The sequence below is a fragment of the Mobula birostris genome, chromosome 11, assembly GCF_030028105.1.
Source record: "Mobula birostris isolate sMobBir1 chromosome 11, sMobBir1.hap1, whole genome shotgun sequence".
In the NCBI taxonomy this organism is placed as follows: Eukaryota; Metazoa; Chordata; class Chondrichthyes; order Myliobatiformes; family Myliobatidae; genus Mobula; species Mobula birostris.
In genome coordinates this window covers 63702925-63716471 of record NC_092380.1, presented here as the reverse complement: position 1 = coordinate 63716471, position 13547 = coordinate 63702925, and the positions used below count along the sequence as shown (strand labels likewise).

Here is a 13547-nt window from a genome sequence, read left to right as displayed (position 1 = left end):
CTTGCTTCCCTATATTCCTCAATAGACCCATCTGATCCTTGCTTCCTAAACCTCATGTACGCTGCCTTCTTCCACCTGACTAGATTTTCCACTTCACTTGTCACCCATGGTTCCTTCACCCTACCATTCTTTATCTTCTTCACCGGGACAAATTTATCCCTAACATCCCGCAAGAGATCTCTAAACATCGACCGCATGTCCATAGTACATTTCCCTGCAAAAATATCATCCCAATTCACACCCGCAAGTTCTAGCCTTATAGCCTCATAATTTGCCTTCCCCAATTAAAAATTTTCCTGTCCTCCCTGATTCTATCCTTTTCCATGATAATGCTAAAGACCAGGGAGCGGTGGTCACTGTCGCCCAGATGCTCACCCACTGAGAGATCTGTGACCTGACCCGGTTCATTACCAAGTACTAGATCTAGTATGGCATTCCCCCGGTCGGCCTGTCCACATACTGTGACAGGAATCCATCCTGGACACACTTAACAAACTCTGCCTCATCTAAACCCTTGGAACTAATCAGGTGCCAATCAATGTATTCTGCAGGTCTGTTTTAGGACCCGTGTTCCTGTGATTTTACTGAATGACTTGCATGAGGAAGTGAAAGGGTGGGTTAGTAAGTATGCAGATGACATGTAGATTGTTGGTTTTCTGGATAGTGTAGAGGATTGTCATAGGTTACAATGGGACATTGAAAGGATGCAGAACTAGGCTGAGAAGTGGCAAATGGAGTTCAATCCAAAAAAGTGTGAACTGACTCACTTTGGAAGGTTGAACTTGATGCAGAGCATGGGATTAATGGCAGGATTCTTAGCAGTGTGGAGAGACAGAAGGATCCTGGAGTCCACATCCATAGATCCCTCAAATTTGTCCAACAAGTTTATAGTAGAAGGCGTATGAGGTATTTGCCTCTATTAGTTGAGGGATTGCATTCAAGTGTTGCAAGATAATGTTACAACTCTATAAAACTCTGATTAGGCCATTCCTGGAATGGGTTCAGTTTTGGTCACCTCATTATAGGAAGGATGTGGAAACTTTAGAGAGGATCAAAGGAGATTTACCAGGATGCTGCCTCAATTAAAGAGCATGCCTTATGAGGAAGGTAAAGCAAGCTAGGGCTTTTCTCTTTGGAGCAAAAGAGGAGGAGAGTTGACCTGATAGAGGTATACAAGATGATAAGAGGCATAGAGTGGACAACCAGTGCCATTTTCCCAAGGTGGAAATGGCTAATATGAGAAGGCATAATTTTAAGGAGATTGAAGGAAAGTATTGGGGGGGACAGATGTCAAAGGCAAGTTTTATTTTTAAACAGAGAGTAGTGGGTGCATGGAATGCTCTGCTAGAATGTTTGTGAGGGAAGTACACTAGGGACATTAACAAGGCTCCTTAGATAGGCACGTGAATGAAAGAAAAGTGAAGGACTCTGCGGGAGGGATTATTAGATTGATCTTTGAGTGGGTTAAAACTGCAGAAGGGCCTGTACCATGCTGTACTGTTCTATATTCTATGACTATATGAGGCACTTGTAACCAGATAGATGAACTGACAGCACAAATAGAAGCTAGCTATCATGACAATGTAGTTGCTGAGTGACCAGAATCCATAGTCCAGGTTATTCAGTTTTCCAAAATAACAGGCAAAAAAGGAAAAGGAGACGGGATGGCATTGTGATTCAAGGAAGTTATCAGTATCAAAATGAGTAATGAGAAGGGTGCAGCAGATTGTGATGTGGAAATCAGTTTGTGAGGAAATAAAAAAAATAGCAATAGGTGGAGTTGCTCTGTAAGCCCCAGTGTTTTGATCTGCAGCGGCACAAACCATAAATGGGAACATAATATTGAATATGAATAAAAGAGGAACTGTAATTATCATGGGTGATTTTAATCTGCAAATTGATTGGCCAGTCAATTTGACAATGTGGGAGAAATTTTTACAGTGCATCAAGGACTGTTTCTTTGTGCAAGTGAACCTACCTGGGAACAGGATACTTTTGAATTGATCTTTTTTAATTAGCTAGGGTAATTAAAAGAACTTGTACTTGAGGATCATCAAAGGAGTAGTGACCACAATGCGGTGGAATTCCAAGTACAGTTTGAGAGTAAAATCTTGGTTCCACAACCTGTGTCCTCAACCTAAATAAAACTGTCAAGCTTGGACGAGGAAGAATTGTCAAGATTGTACGAGGAAGAAAGGTTAAAGGGAAGTTCAACAGATAAGTACAGGCAGATATCAGATAATTAGCAAGAGGATTCTGAGGAACATGTTGGTTGATAACCATCAGTAGTTAAGAAAAATATTGGGTCAAATCTAGAGCACACTGAGTGTTAAAAATGAATTGTATAAAGCAATCCTTGAAAGGTAAGAAAACAATCATTTTCAACAACTTGCATATAAATATCTTCTCAGAGAGTGGTGGATCTTTGGAATTTTCTACTCTAGAGAGTTGAAGAGCTAGATTATTGGAGGTATTTAAAACAGGATATAGATACATTGTTGAAAGATCTGGGGGCTGCATGGCACAGGAATCAAGGCCTGGAGTAGATCAGTCATGATCACAGTGAGAGACAGGGTAGGCTTGAGGCTCATACGGCATTGCTTTGCTCCAATTTTTTGTATGTGTTCCTGTATGTAAGAGCTTATCACATCGATTCCTGAGATAAAAGGAAACATTGAAAATCTGTAACTTCAAAAGTTGAGAACTGATGTCAATTAAACGTACAAAATTAAAGGAGTTTGAAAGTGTGATTTCCGAGAGCTTTTCCCACTGGATGATGGGCATTCGACTGAAATTCATAGTCTTGGATATGATGATATCAGATCAAAAGCTGAGTCACAAAGATGAATTAAAGGGAGAACTTTTAAACAACATAAGGATGTGAAGAGTTAGAAGTGTTTAGGAAGAGTTTCATAGCTGGCTGAAAACATGAACAGCAGTGTTGGGGAAGGGACTGTTACAAAACATTTATATATAGTAATTAATAAAAGTAAAATTAAAAATGAGTTTACTGATGCATCTTGTTCTCAACCTCACTGGGACTATAAAGCTCTTTTGATGTCATGGTACAAGGCACTTCTGTAAGTTTCTGTTGCAGAGTGCCACGTCACACTCTAGGTCCAATATCAGTATGATAGCGAGTAGCAAGAAGGGTGCAGCGGATTGTGATGTGGAAATCAGTATGTGAGGAAATAAAAACATAGCAATGGTGAGAAGATATTTACTCCTAAAATTTTGAAGAGATAGTTTTGAGGCATATAGAATACTGTGGAGTTACTGATTGAAGCAACGTCCATCTCACTTTTCAACAACAGATTTGATGTTTGTTGAAGGGAAAGACCAAGGAGAAATGGGAACAGTGGGCATAGGTAGTTTGGACAGCTGCTCAAGAAAGATTTTCCAACATTTTGACTGATGGAAGGAGACAGGGCAGATTGGTAACAACAGTAATATCCAAAGCTGTACATAAATGTAGTTTGATAATCTTTTCTTTCTTGTGTAGATTATAACGCTTGGAGGCAGTTCTGTGGACTGCAGGAAGCCAAGAACATCTCTGAATTAACGCAGATCGTTAACAGCACGTACTTAGCGAGAAAGCTCCTGTCAGTGTACAAGACACCAGAAAATATAGATGTGTGGATTGGTGCAATAGCAGAGCCACTACTACCTAGAGCTCGTGTTGGGGAGCTCTTGGCTTGTCTTCTTGGAAAACAGTTTCGAGTTCTGAGAGATGGAGATCGGTGTGTATGCAAATTTGCTGCCCATGGACTTGACTGCCTCCCGATGATTTGATATTAGGGGATCATGGATTATATTTCCTGTACAGGTGGTGCTCTTTATTTGTGTTGTTGTACGACCTGCCGTACACAATAGGCAACACACAAAATACTGGAGGAACTCTGCAGGCCAGGCAGCATCTAGGGAAAAGAGCACAGTCGACATTTCAGGCCGAGACCCTTCATCAGGACTGGAGAAAAAAAGATGAAGAGTTAGAAGGAGCAGGGAGGGGAGGAAGAATCACAAGGTGGTAGGTGAAACCGGAAGGGGTGAAGTAAAGAGCTGGGAAGTTGATTGGTGAAAGAGATACAAGGCTGGAGCAGGGAGAATCTAATAGGAGAGGACAGAAGGCCATGGAAGAAAAGAAAAAGGGGGAGGAGCACCAGAGGGAGGTGATGGGCAGGTAAGGAGACAAGTTGAGAGAGAGGAAAGGAGATGGGGAATGGTGAAGGGAGGGGGCATTACCACAATTTCAAAAAATCAACGTTCACGCCCTCAGGTTGGAGACTACCCAAACGGAAAACAAGGTGTTGCACCTCCAGCCATCTTGAGAGTAGAGGCAGCCATGAACTGTCCTGTCGAAATGGGAATGGGAAGTGGAATTGAAATGGGCAGCCACTGGATGGCACATTGACACAGCTAGTAGGGCTACTGGCTCACAGCTCCAGTGACTCAGGTTTAAGCCTGACCGCTGGTGCTATCCATGTAGAACTTCCATATTTTCTTCTTGAATATTTGGGTTTCCAGGGGGTACTCCGGTTTCCTTCTCATCCTTTAGTTTGCCGGTGAGTGGTAGAGCCTGAGAGGTGTTGATGGGGACATGGGGGTTATGTAGCACTAAAATGTCTGTTTCCATGATGCATGACTATGACTTTGTGAGGGGATTCCCTACTACAAATGGAGTTCCGAGAATTGGCCCAGAATGCACACACTTATTGAAACAAATCAACTTTCTTGAAAATCAGGTAGCTAACACTGACTTGCTACATTAGAATGTGAAGTTTTGGAAGAAATTAACATGGATAGATAGGACCCAAAAAGGTTTGGGATCTACAGTTCTGCTCACAAGCACGGTCAGAGTTGAATAAGATAAAATTCTATGCAGTACATTGATATCTTTTCACAATCAGTTGCCACTGTGGCTGTAATGCCAATTTAGTGTTTAGGAATTTAGCATGGAATAGAGTGTAACCCTTTAATATACATTCACAGTTCCAGTTCACCATCGTGTGGCAAGACAGGCTCCTATTAACAGCCTGCTACAATCAAGTAAAAATCTCAAGTAAAACCATGATACCAGCATACTTTTGCACACATTTTTAAAACACTTGCTGTTTTCTTTGCCAGATTTCTCTTTCTTGAGATTGCTGATTCTTGTGGTATATTGCCCTTACATCCGCTGACATCTTGTATTTGGCTGTTTTTAATCAGTCTGCAGAAGTAATGAATGTTAGCAAGTTATGACAAGATGGGTTGGATAAAATTGTCTTTATCTAATTTCTACTTACAGACAACACAAAGTAGTTGTCTTACTGGAGTAGAGGTACTCAAGTTGATACCAGCATTAGCAATCAAACAGATCAAATAACTCAGCGAAATGTAGGAATCAAGACTATGAATGAGGTAATACAAATTACTAAGGTACGTGGAGAGAGGAACATCTTCTACCCCACAATTGAGCACAGCAAGTTCAGTACCACGTCAGGCAAAATGCATTAGTCAATTCCTAGTTGTGACACTTGTTTTCTTTTTGCAAAAGGTTCTGGTGGGAAAACGAAGGTGTGTTTACCAGCCAGCAGAGAGAAGAGTTGAGTAAAGTCACTCTGTCCAGAATCTTATGTGACAACAGCAGGGTTCAGAGAATCCCCAAGGATGTGTTTTCACGGAACCAATATCCCAATGACTTTGTACTTTGTGACAGCTCTGCAATCCCCTCACTCAACTTAGCTCCTTGGAAAGAGGCTACAGGTGAGTTGCCATGAACTAATTCTAAAAAGGAATATTTAGATGAGGTACAGTAAGAATGGGGAGGGGAGGGTGGGAACAGCATGGGAAATGGTGGAACCGGCAGGAGTGTTAATAGACATTCTCTCACTTCAGCAGACTGAGGTACTCACCTGCTTCAAGCAGGCCTCAATCATGCTGGTGGCCAAGACTGTGGTAACCCACCTCAAAGACTCTTGTTTAGTAGCACTTACATCCACTTTTTTGAAGTTCTTTCAGAAGTTGGGGATGAAACATTAACTCCTGCCTGAGAAGTGACCTGGATCCACTCAAATTTGCTACTGTCACAAGAGGTCAACAGCAGATGACATATCATTCACTCTTTACTCAATTCTGGAACATCTGGACAATGAGGACACATGTCAGGATGCTCTTCATTCAGCATTCAACACCAATATCCCCCTAAAACTAATCACTAAGCTCCAATATCTAGACCTTGATACATCCCTGTGCAACTAGATCTTCGATTTTCTTACTTGCAGGCCCCAGTCAGCACAGATTGGCAATGACATCTCTTCCACAACCACTACCAGCATCACTGCACGACAAGTCTGTTTACTTAGCCCCCTGTTTTACTCGCATTATACCAGTAACTGTGTGGCTAAGTACAGCTCCAATGCCATACTTAAGTTTGCCAAATCAAAAAGGATGACAAACCAGCATATAGGAGGGAGATTAAAAATCTGTTTGAATAATGCCACAACAACCATCTCTCACTTAACATCAGCAAAACAAAGGAGCATATTATGGACAACTGAGGAAGAACCCAGAGGTCCATGAGCCATTTGTCATTAGGCGATCAGAGGTGTAGAGGGTCAGTAACTTTAAATTCCTTGGTGTTACCATACAAGAGGATCTGTCCTGGGCCAGCAAATGCATGACAGTGTCTCAATTTTGTTATAAGCTTTTTAGATTTGGCATGCCATCTAAAACTTTGAGAAACTTCTATAGATGCATTGTGGAGTGAATCATAACTGATTGTGTCATGGCTGGTATGGAACTTCAAGGCCCAGGCATGGAAAAATGTACAAGTGGTCGATACAGCTCAGTCCATTACAAGCAAAGCCCTCCCCATCCCATCACTGAGCATATTTACAAGGAACACTGCCCCAAGAAAGTAGCATTCATCATCAAGGGCCCCCACCATGAAGGCTATGCTCTCCTCTCACTACCACCATTGGGCAGCAAGTACGGGAGCCTTAGGTCCCACACCACCAGGTTCAGGAAGTTATTATCCTACAAACATCAAGCTCCTGGAGGAGCAAGGATAACTTTAATGACTCTACAATTCATGCTCTTATTTATTTACGTATTTGTGCAATTGTCTTCTTTTGCAAATTGATTGTCATTATTTATGTTTAGTTTTTCATAAATTCTAATGTATATCTTTGCCTTCCCGTATGAAAATGAATCTCAAGGTAGTATATGGTGACATATACACACTTTGATAATAAATTCACTTTGACTTTGAATAAAATGAATCATAGATAAAATTGGGGCTGTTTAAGAAGCTGAAAGAGTACAAGCTAAAGGCCAGAATGGATGTAGATTAGGGTCTGAGATGAGAATGAGACAATATGTGGAATAACAGCTTGAGTTCTGAATTTGATTCCAAATTATGAACATCCATTGACAAAATATAATTGATAAGTGCATACTAAGTAGAATAGCAATAATCACTATTTTATCTTAAAGTACTTGCGGACAATAGCACCATTCACGGTGACAGCTTTGGAGAAAAAAATACTAATGTTATATGTTCTTTATTACGTATTCCTGAATATTCACAAAAATGAGATTACTTTTTTTTAAAAAAATAACTGGAACCAATTGCTAGTTTATATAAAAAGATGATTAATCAAATAAAATTCCCTCAGAGTTCGCAACATCCTCTTTCCCACCCTTGGTATTCATCAGCAATGAATGTTTATACCTCAGTCAGACCTCACAGTACATGGGATCACCTTACATCAACAATAGCAGTCCTTTTAACAAAGCAAAGCCACATGGTGTACATTCTGAGGCTAATTTCCAAGTCTGATTGGCCAGTGTAAGACCTCAACTGCTGGGAACATACATGAAAAACATTCAAGCATCATTGTGAATATTTCACCCATTTTTCTAATTTTTTTTTCTCTCAGATTAATACCAGTCTTGGTCTAAACCACAAAATAGGTGATGTAATACTCAAATCACTCATTGGCCAGAATTCAGTACCATTGACTTTACATTGATGACACAGCTGAAGTTCTACAAAAATGCTTTAAAACAGATATGAATGTTTTAATTTTAAAAAGCTATTCTTTTCCTTGCATTTGTGTCTGTCACATTTCTACCCTTTTTGAATCCAGCACAATTGTTGACAATAATTTACTGAGTCCTGAAAGATGTCAGTGAAGAGCCTCATTCACTTCCATGCAACGTATATATTCCTCAGAAGCCATTTAAAATGTCACCAAACTCCCCTAATTTTAGGTTACTGAGATGAGTTAGAGCAACCTGATCTCAGTGCTCAGCATTAGAGAAATTTGCTGATAGCCACAGCTCAGTATCACAGCTGATGTATTTACCGACTGTGGGATTGTTTGTTGTAAATTATACAAACTAATCAAAAGCAAGCTGATAAAACAACCTCAATTCTTAGAGATGACTGCAAATTATGATTTACTAAACTTATAAATCCAACAAAATTCATTGTTACAGTTATGTGAACCAGTCAAATGATTTGTTCCAACCGTAACAAAAGAAATTCCAAATATTTAACACTGATCTATCTTGTTCTGATTTGGTTCACCACGGTATGCAAATTGTTACCATTTCAGTAGCTTGATGAAGTTGTTTCTGCTTTTCACAGAAACTGCTTGTGGGGAAGTCCCCATGGTGGAAAACGCACATTTCTTCTTCTGCAAAACATCATTCCATTTTGAATGTAATGTTGGATTTAATCTTGTTGGACCTCCATCTATAACCTGCAATCCTTTGACTGGAACATGGAGTTCTGCAGCACCCAAATGTAAAGGTATCATGGGGTTCTTCCTTCTATCCTTTTTAAATCTGAACACTCGCACAGCACAACTGCAAACATGTACAATGATTTGTGAGAATTGCTGGTAGACCGGCTGCCTACGGCATAATTCTGAAATTGCTCTCCACCCAGTTGGAACTTACTTAATTAAAAAATAACCTTTTTTGATTCACAGCCCATTTAACAGTCATAGTATGTTGAGCCTGAGAGACTGAATAATGATTATCTGACATTAGAAAACTTTAAAAGAAAATTATCCAAATATCCTGAAGAATCATGGTCTGATGCACAGGGTACTACAGAGGATGAAAAGAGTAGGGGCAGAGTAGGTTTAAGTAACACCAAACTTGCACACTTTAGGAAATAAAGATAATGGAATTTCACACTTACATCTCAGTTGAATATAATTTTAACTACAAAACACTATAGTGAAGATTGTAGCAGCAAGGGTTTAATAGAATTGACTTGATCAACTTTAGCCAGAGTGCCAAGTGCATGATTAACCTTTGCCTAGCCGTGAACCTCTCACCATTACAGAAGTAATCTTCAACAGTTCCATTCACTCCAATTTATCTTTCCTGAACTGAATAGACAAAAACATAAAACAATATTTCGCTGAAGACTTGGGCTCTGAAATACTCTAGTTTCTCACCAAACTCTTCCAGTACATTCAGATCACCCAATAATGTGAAACATTTGTGAAGTATGTCTCATCCATAAAATTGAGGCTTAATTAAACTACATACAACTCCATCAAACTCCTCTCAATTATGGTAAATGAGAAGAACCTGTTACAGATATTGCTAAGTGGCAATTAGTTGGTAAAGAAAAACTTCATTTCATCAAGTATCATCAAGGTGCTTTAATAAAATTGACTTCCTGCAGTTATTGGCATACAAATACTTCATAACACATTTATTTCTTAAATTTTCAATATAGAAAACAACTCAAAGAGTTCCAGCCTTCTCATCACAATGCTCGTAACTGTCTGTGGCTGTGTTTTCATTATCCTACTGACAGCGACTGGTTTTCAGAGGTAATAATCCATTCATTAATATTCAATTATATTAACAGAGTCATAGAGTAATGCAGCACAGAAACACCCATGCCCTCTGAACCTTTTCTATCTGTATACATAGTCAAATACCTTTCAATGTGAATAGCTGGCATGCACAATTGTGAACTGGTTAAAAATGTTCAATCAATCTTTTTTTTAAATCTACATATGTTCTTTTTAATCTAGATATCAAAGAAGACACAAAGACATGAATGAAACTGTAATCAAATGTGGATTGTGTGTTAACTAATTTTCATCAAAATGATATCTTGCAAGATAACAGCATTGAATTTACACAGATGCCATTCATAACCTGGAAGTCGCAACAACTCCATTGTCTAGGTTTCATCATTCTCTACAAATGCCTCCATTCACTGAATCCCCATCTTTTTGAAGATGTTCAAACATGCAGACTAGATGGCATGAAGGCATTTTATCCCCTTCTAATTTCATATACTAATCTTCTAATCAGAGTCAACTCTTCCTCCACATTTCCTCTCTTGATCCACCTCTACCTCTCTAAGATATGCCTTGAAGATAAAACCATTGTGAAGTTCCCCACCAGAAATACCTGTGGATCACTTCTGATCACAAGTTTAATGATCATGACACGAACTCAGATTTTGAAGTCTACAGTGATCTTTCAGTTATCTAAAAATTTACACCATCTTCAAAGCATGGGTCAATATTGTGATGTAATGTACCCCAAATTTCAGCTCAATTGATGTTTAACAATTTCAACACTACCTAGAACAAAGATCACCAAATGACTCTCACCTAACTCTTCTTAAACTGCCACTGTGCAGAAAAATATGCAAGCTAAAAGATAAACTTAAGCACATCGGCAGGATTTCTTTGACTTCCTCAAATCCACATAAAAACCACCAGGGTATGGTATCACCAAGAAGTTCCTAATTATGTTTATACACTGTCCAGACTTTGAATTGTATCATTATTCTTTCATTGACAATGTCTAAATACTGAAATTCCCTATGTGATAACACAGTTGAACTACAGGCACAAGCTCTGCAGCAATGCAAAGATATGGCTTAATAACACTCTCAAGAGTACCTAGGACCTGGCAATGCATGCTGGCACTTCCAGCAATTCCCACCTCTCCTAAATATAAAAAAGATGATCAGCTGTGCTTGTGCAACTATTGACCAACACGGGCAGAACGTGTCCTTGTTTCTGCTTTTGTAAAATACAGAGAGCCTCCGCTGTACTGGAATTTCTCAGTCTTTCAGTAAAGTGGTCGGGACTTCCCTTTCTCTAAAAAAATTGTTTATTTGCTGCAAAATGCAACTGGAGTAAAGTATAAACACGAGAAAGTCTGCAGATGCTGAAAATCCAATGCAATGCACACATACACAATGCTAGAAGAACTTTTCAGGCAACATCTATGGAAATGAATAAACAGTCGGCACTTTGGACAGAGACCCTTCTTCAGTAAAGTATGCTTGTATTACAAGAAGCCTATTGTTTCTGTGAAATGTGTTAGTCTTGAAGAAATTTATTTCTCCTTCTGTAAAGAGACCTCGAACATTTCTTTCTGTAGCTGAAAAATGCACAATGAAATCTTAGCAATCACTGCAATTCTCAGCTATTGTTTTACACTCATACGCATGAAGTGACTAGATAGCTCAATCATCATCTTATTTTGTAAGCATCCCTGCAGGCAGAAAAAAAGGACTCAACTTCAAACTTCTTAAATAATACCACATAAAATACACAAGGCTTTTTAAAGGTTAACACGCATATAGTTAGTAACTACAAAAGGCAAATCACACAACTCAGAAAGCATAAATCAACAATGTTGCTCTATTTATATCGGCAAAATTCGTCGCAGGTGTATGTTCATCACCTCAACTCTTCACTCCTCATTGCTGTGAGTCACCTCAATCACACCGCCTTGATCAATACTTAATTGAGTTCAGTTAATTATCACACACAAAGAATAAAAGGAATGATACACTGGTTGAATTATTTCATGTTGATAGGGCCTTAACAATTATGATTCCAATTTCCATGTAAGCAGCTTGACCAATTATTCTTCCTAATGTCACTTCATCGTTAGCATTTGTAGAAGAGCAATGAGATCAGTTTTAGATTTGAGCTCAGCCCACAGCTATGCACAGAACAAATAGGAAAATCTAAATAACCTCATATCATCTCAAACACCTCATCATTTTACAATTAAATTTAGATTTGGGAAACCATTATATAACCTCTTGTATATGTGATTGCTTCATATTTGTACTGGCTGAAACTGAATTTTGAATAAAGTTCGGTTCTATTCCTATTCTTTCAGCAAACCTATTGTTTGAACAGTGGCTTAAATATATCCAGCTATGAACAGTAAAAGGACAATACGTTAACTTAAAATCAAACATTTAACATATAAGTGAACAAGTCCAATGCGATTCTGTAAAGCTCACAAAATTCAGTATGTCAGTGAGAGGAACAAAAGTGAAATATTGTAATCCAATAATAATAATAAAGCATATTGGGAAGTTGGGTCCATGGATCTTCAGAATAGGAATAAATAAAGGTTTTTTTTTCTGTTTTTACTCTGTTTAATGTGTTTCAATAGAATGAAGATTGTATTCCAGTTTAGTATTCAGCATAAACAAGCATCCAAACTTTCTGGAACTGGAGTCTCAATGAGTAAGAGAGCTGAGAAAGAGTGGAAACTTTGTCAATAATGCCTCTCAAAGCGTAACTTCAGCATCTGAAATAAAAAGCTACAGCTATGTAGCCACTACAAAATCTGCACGCTTCTATTTGAGATTACTTCTTTTATATGTCTAGCAAAGGACCTGAAATAAATTGCTGTACGTATCAGAAAATATTGAGAATCCATATTCAACATTATTGCAGTTTATCTTGAGTGTATTTATTGTCCTGGTAAAATTATCAAAGTTATACCTTGCGGTAAAGTTTGTATCTATATATTTGTTTAAGTTGAAGATCAAGTTAGCCCTAAGAAAATTTCAACACTCGGCCATCTTTAAATTGAACTCATCTGGTGTTTCTCGCCTCTTGATGGAAAATGCTTCACATGCTGCCTCTGCTCTGGTGGAACCATTTCACAGAGCTGTTGTCAACCTATATTGTATCCTTCTCAATAGTATAACAGTATCATTCACCAAGAATTACATGAAAATAAAGAAGCCATGTCTCCAACCTGATGGCATGAACATTGACTTCTCTAACTTCCGCTAATGCCCCACCTCCCCCTCGTACCCCATCCGTTATTTAATATATACACACATTCTTTCTCTCACTCTCCTTTTTCTCCCTCTGTCCCTCTCACTATACCCCTTGCCCATCCTCTGGGTTTTTCCCCCCTCCCCCTTTTCCTTCTCCCCAGACCTCCTGTCCCATGATCCTCTCATATCCCCTTTGCCAATCAACTGTCCAGCTCTTGGCTCCATCCCGCCCGCCCTCCCCCCCCCCCCAGTCTTCTCCTATCATTTTGGACCTCCCCCTCCCACTTTCAAATCTCTTACTAGCTCTTCCTTCAGTTAGTCCTGACGAAGGGTCTCGGCCCAAAATGTCAACTGTACCTCTTCCTAGAGATGCTGCCTGGCCTACTGCGTTCACCAGCAACTTTGATGTGTGAAGCTAGGTTATGCCTTCACTTAGCCTTCTTGTCAAAAGGGCTGTTACAACAAAATGTAT

The 13547-nt window shown here is 39.1% G+C and overlaps 1 protein-coding gene across 1 annotated transcript in view; it reads left to right on the top strand.

Annotated features, from left to right (window-relative positions):
- The window catches only part of LOC140204678 (eosinophil peroxidase-like), a 44151-nt gene extending 33070 nt beyond the window's left edge, over window positions 1–11081 (top strand). Inside the window, exons 12-16 of the mRNA XM_072271368.1 lie at window positions 3503–3740; window positions 5537–5745; window positions 8636–8800; window positions 9746–9842; window positions 10050–11081. Of these exons, the coding sequence (XP_072127469.1) occupies window positions 3503–3740; window positions 5537–5745; window positions 8636–8800; window positions 9746–9842; window positions 10050–10113 (773 nt within the window). The 3' untranslated portion in view covers window positions 10114–11081. The remainder of the gene's footprint in view (window positions 1–3502; window positions 3741–5536; window positions 5746–8635; window positions 8801–9745; window positions 9843–10049) is intronic.
- Window positions 11082–13547: the final 2466 nt, after the last annotated feature.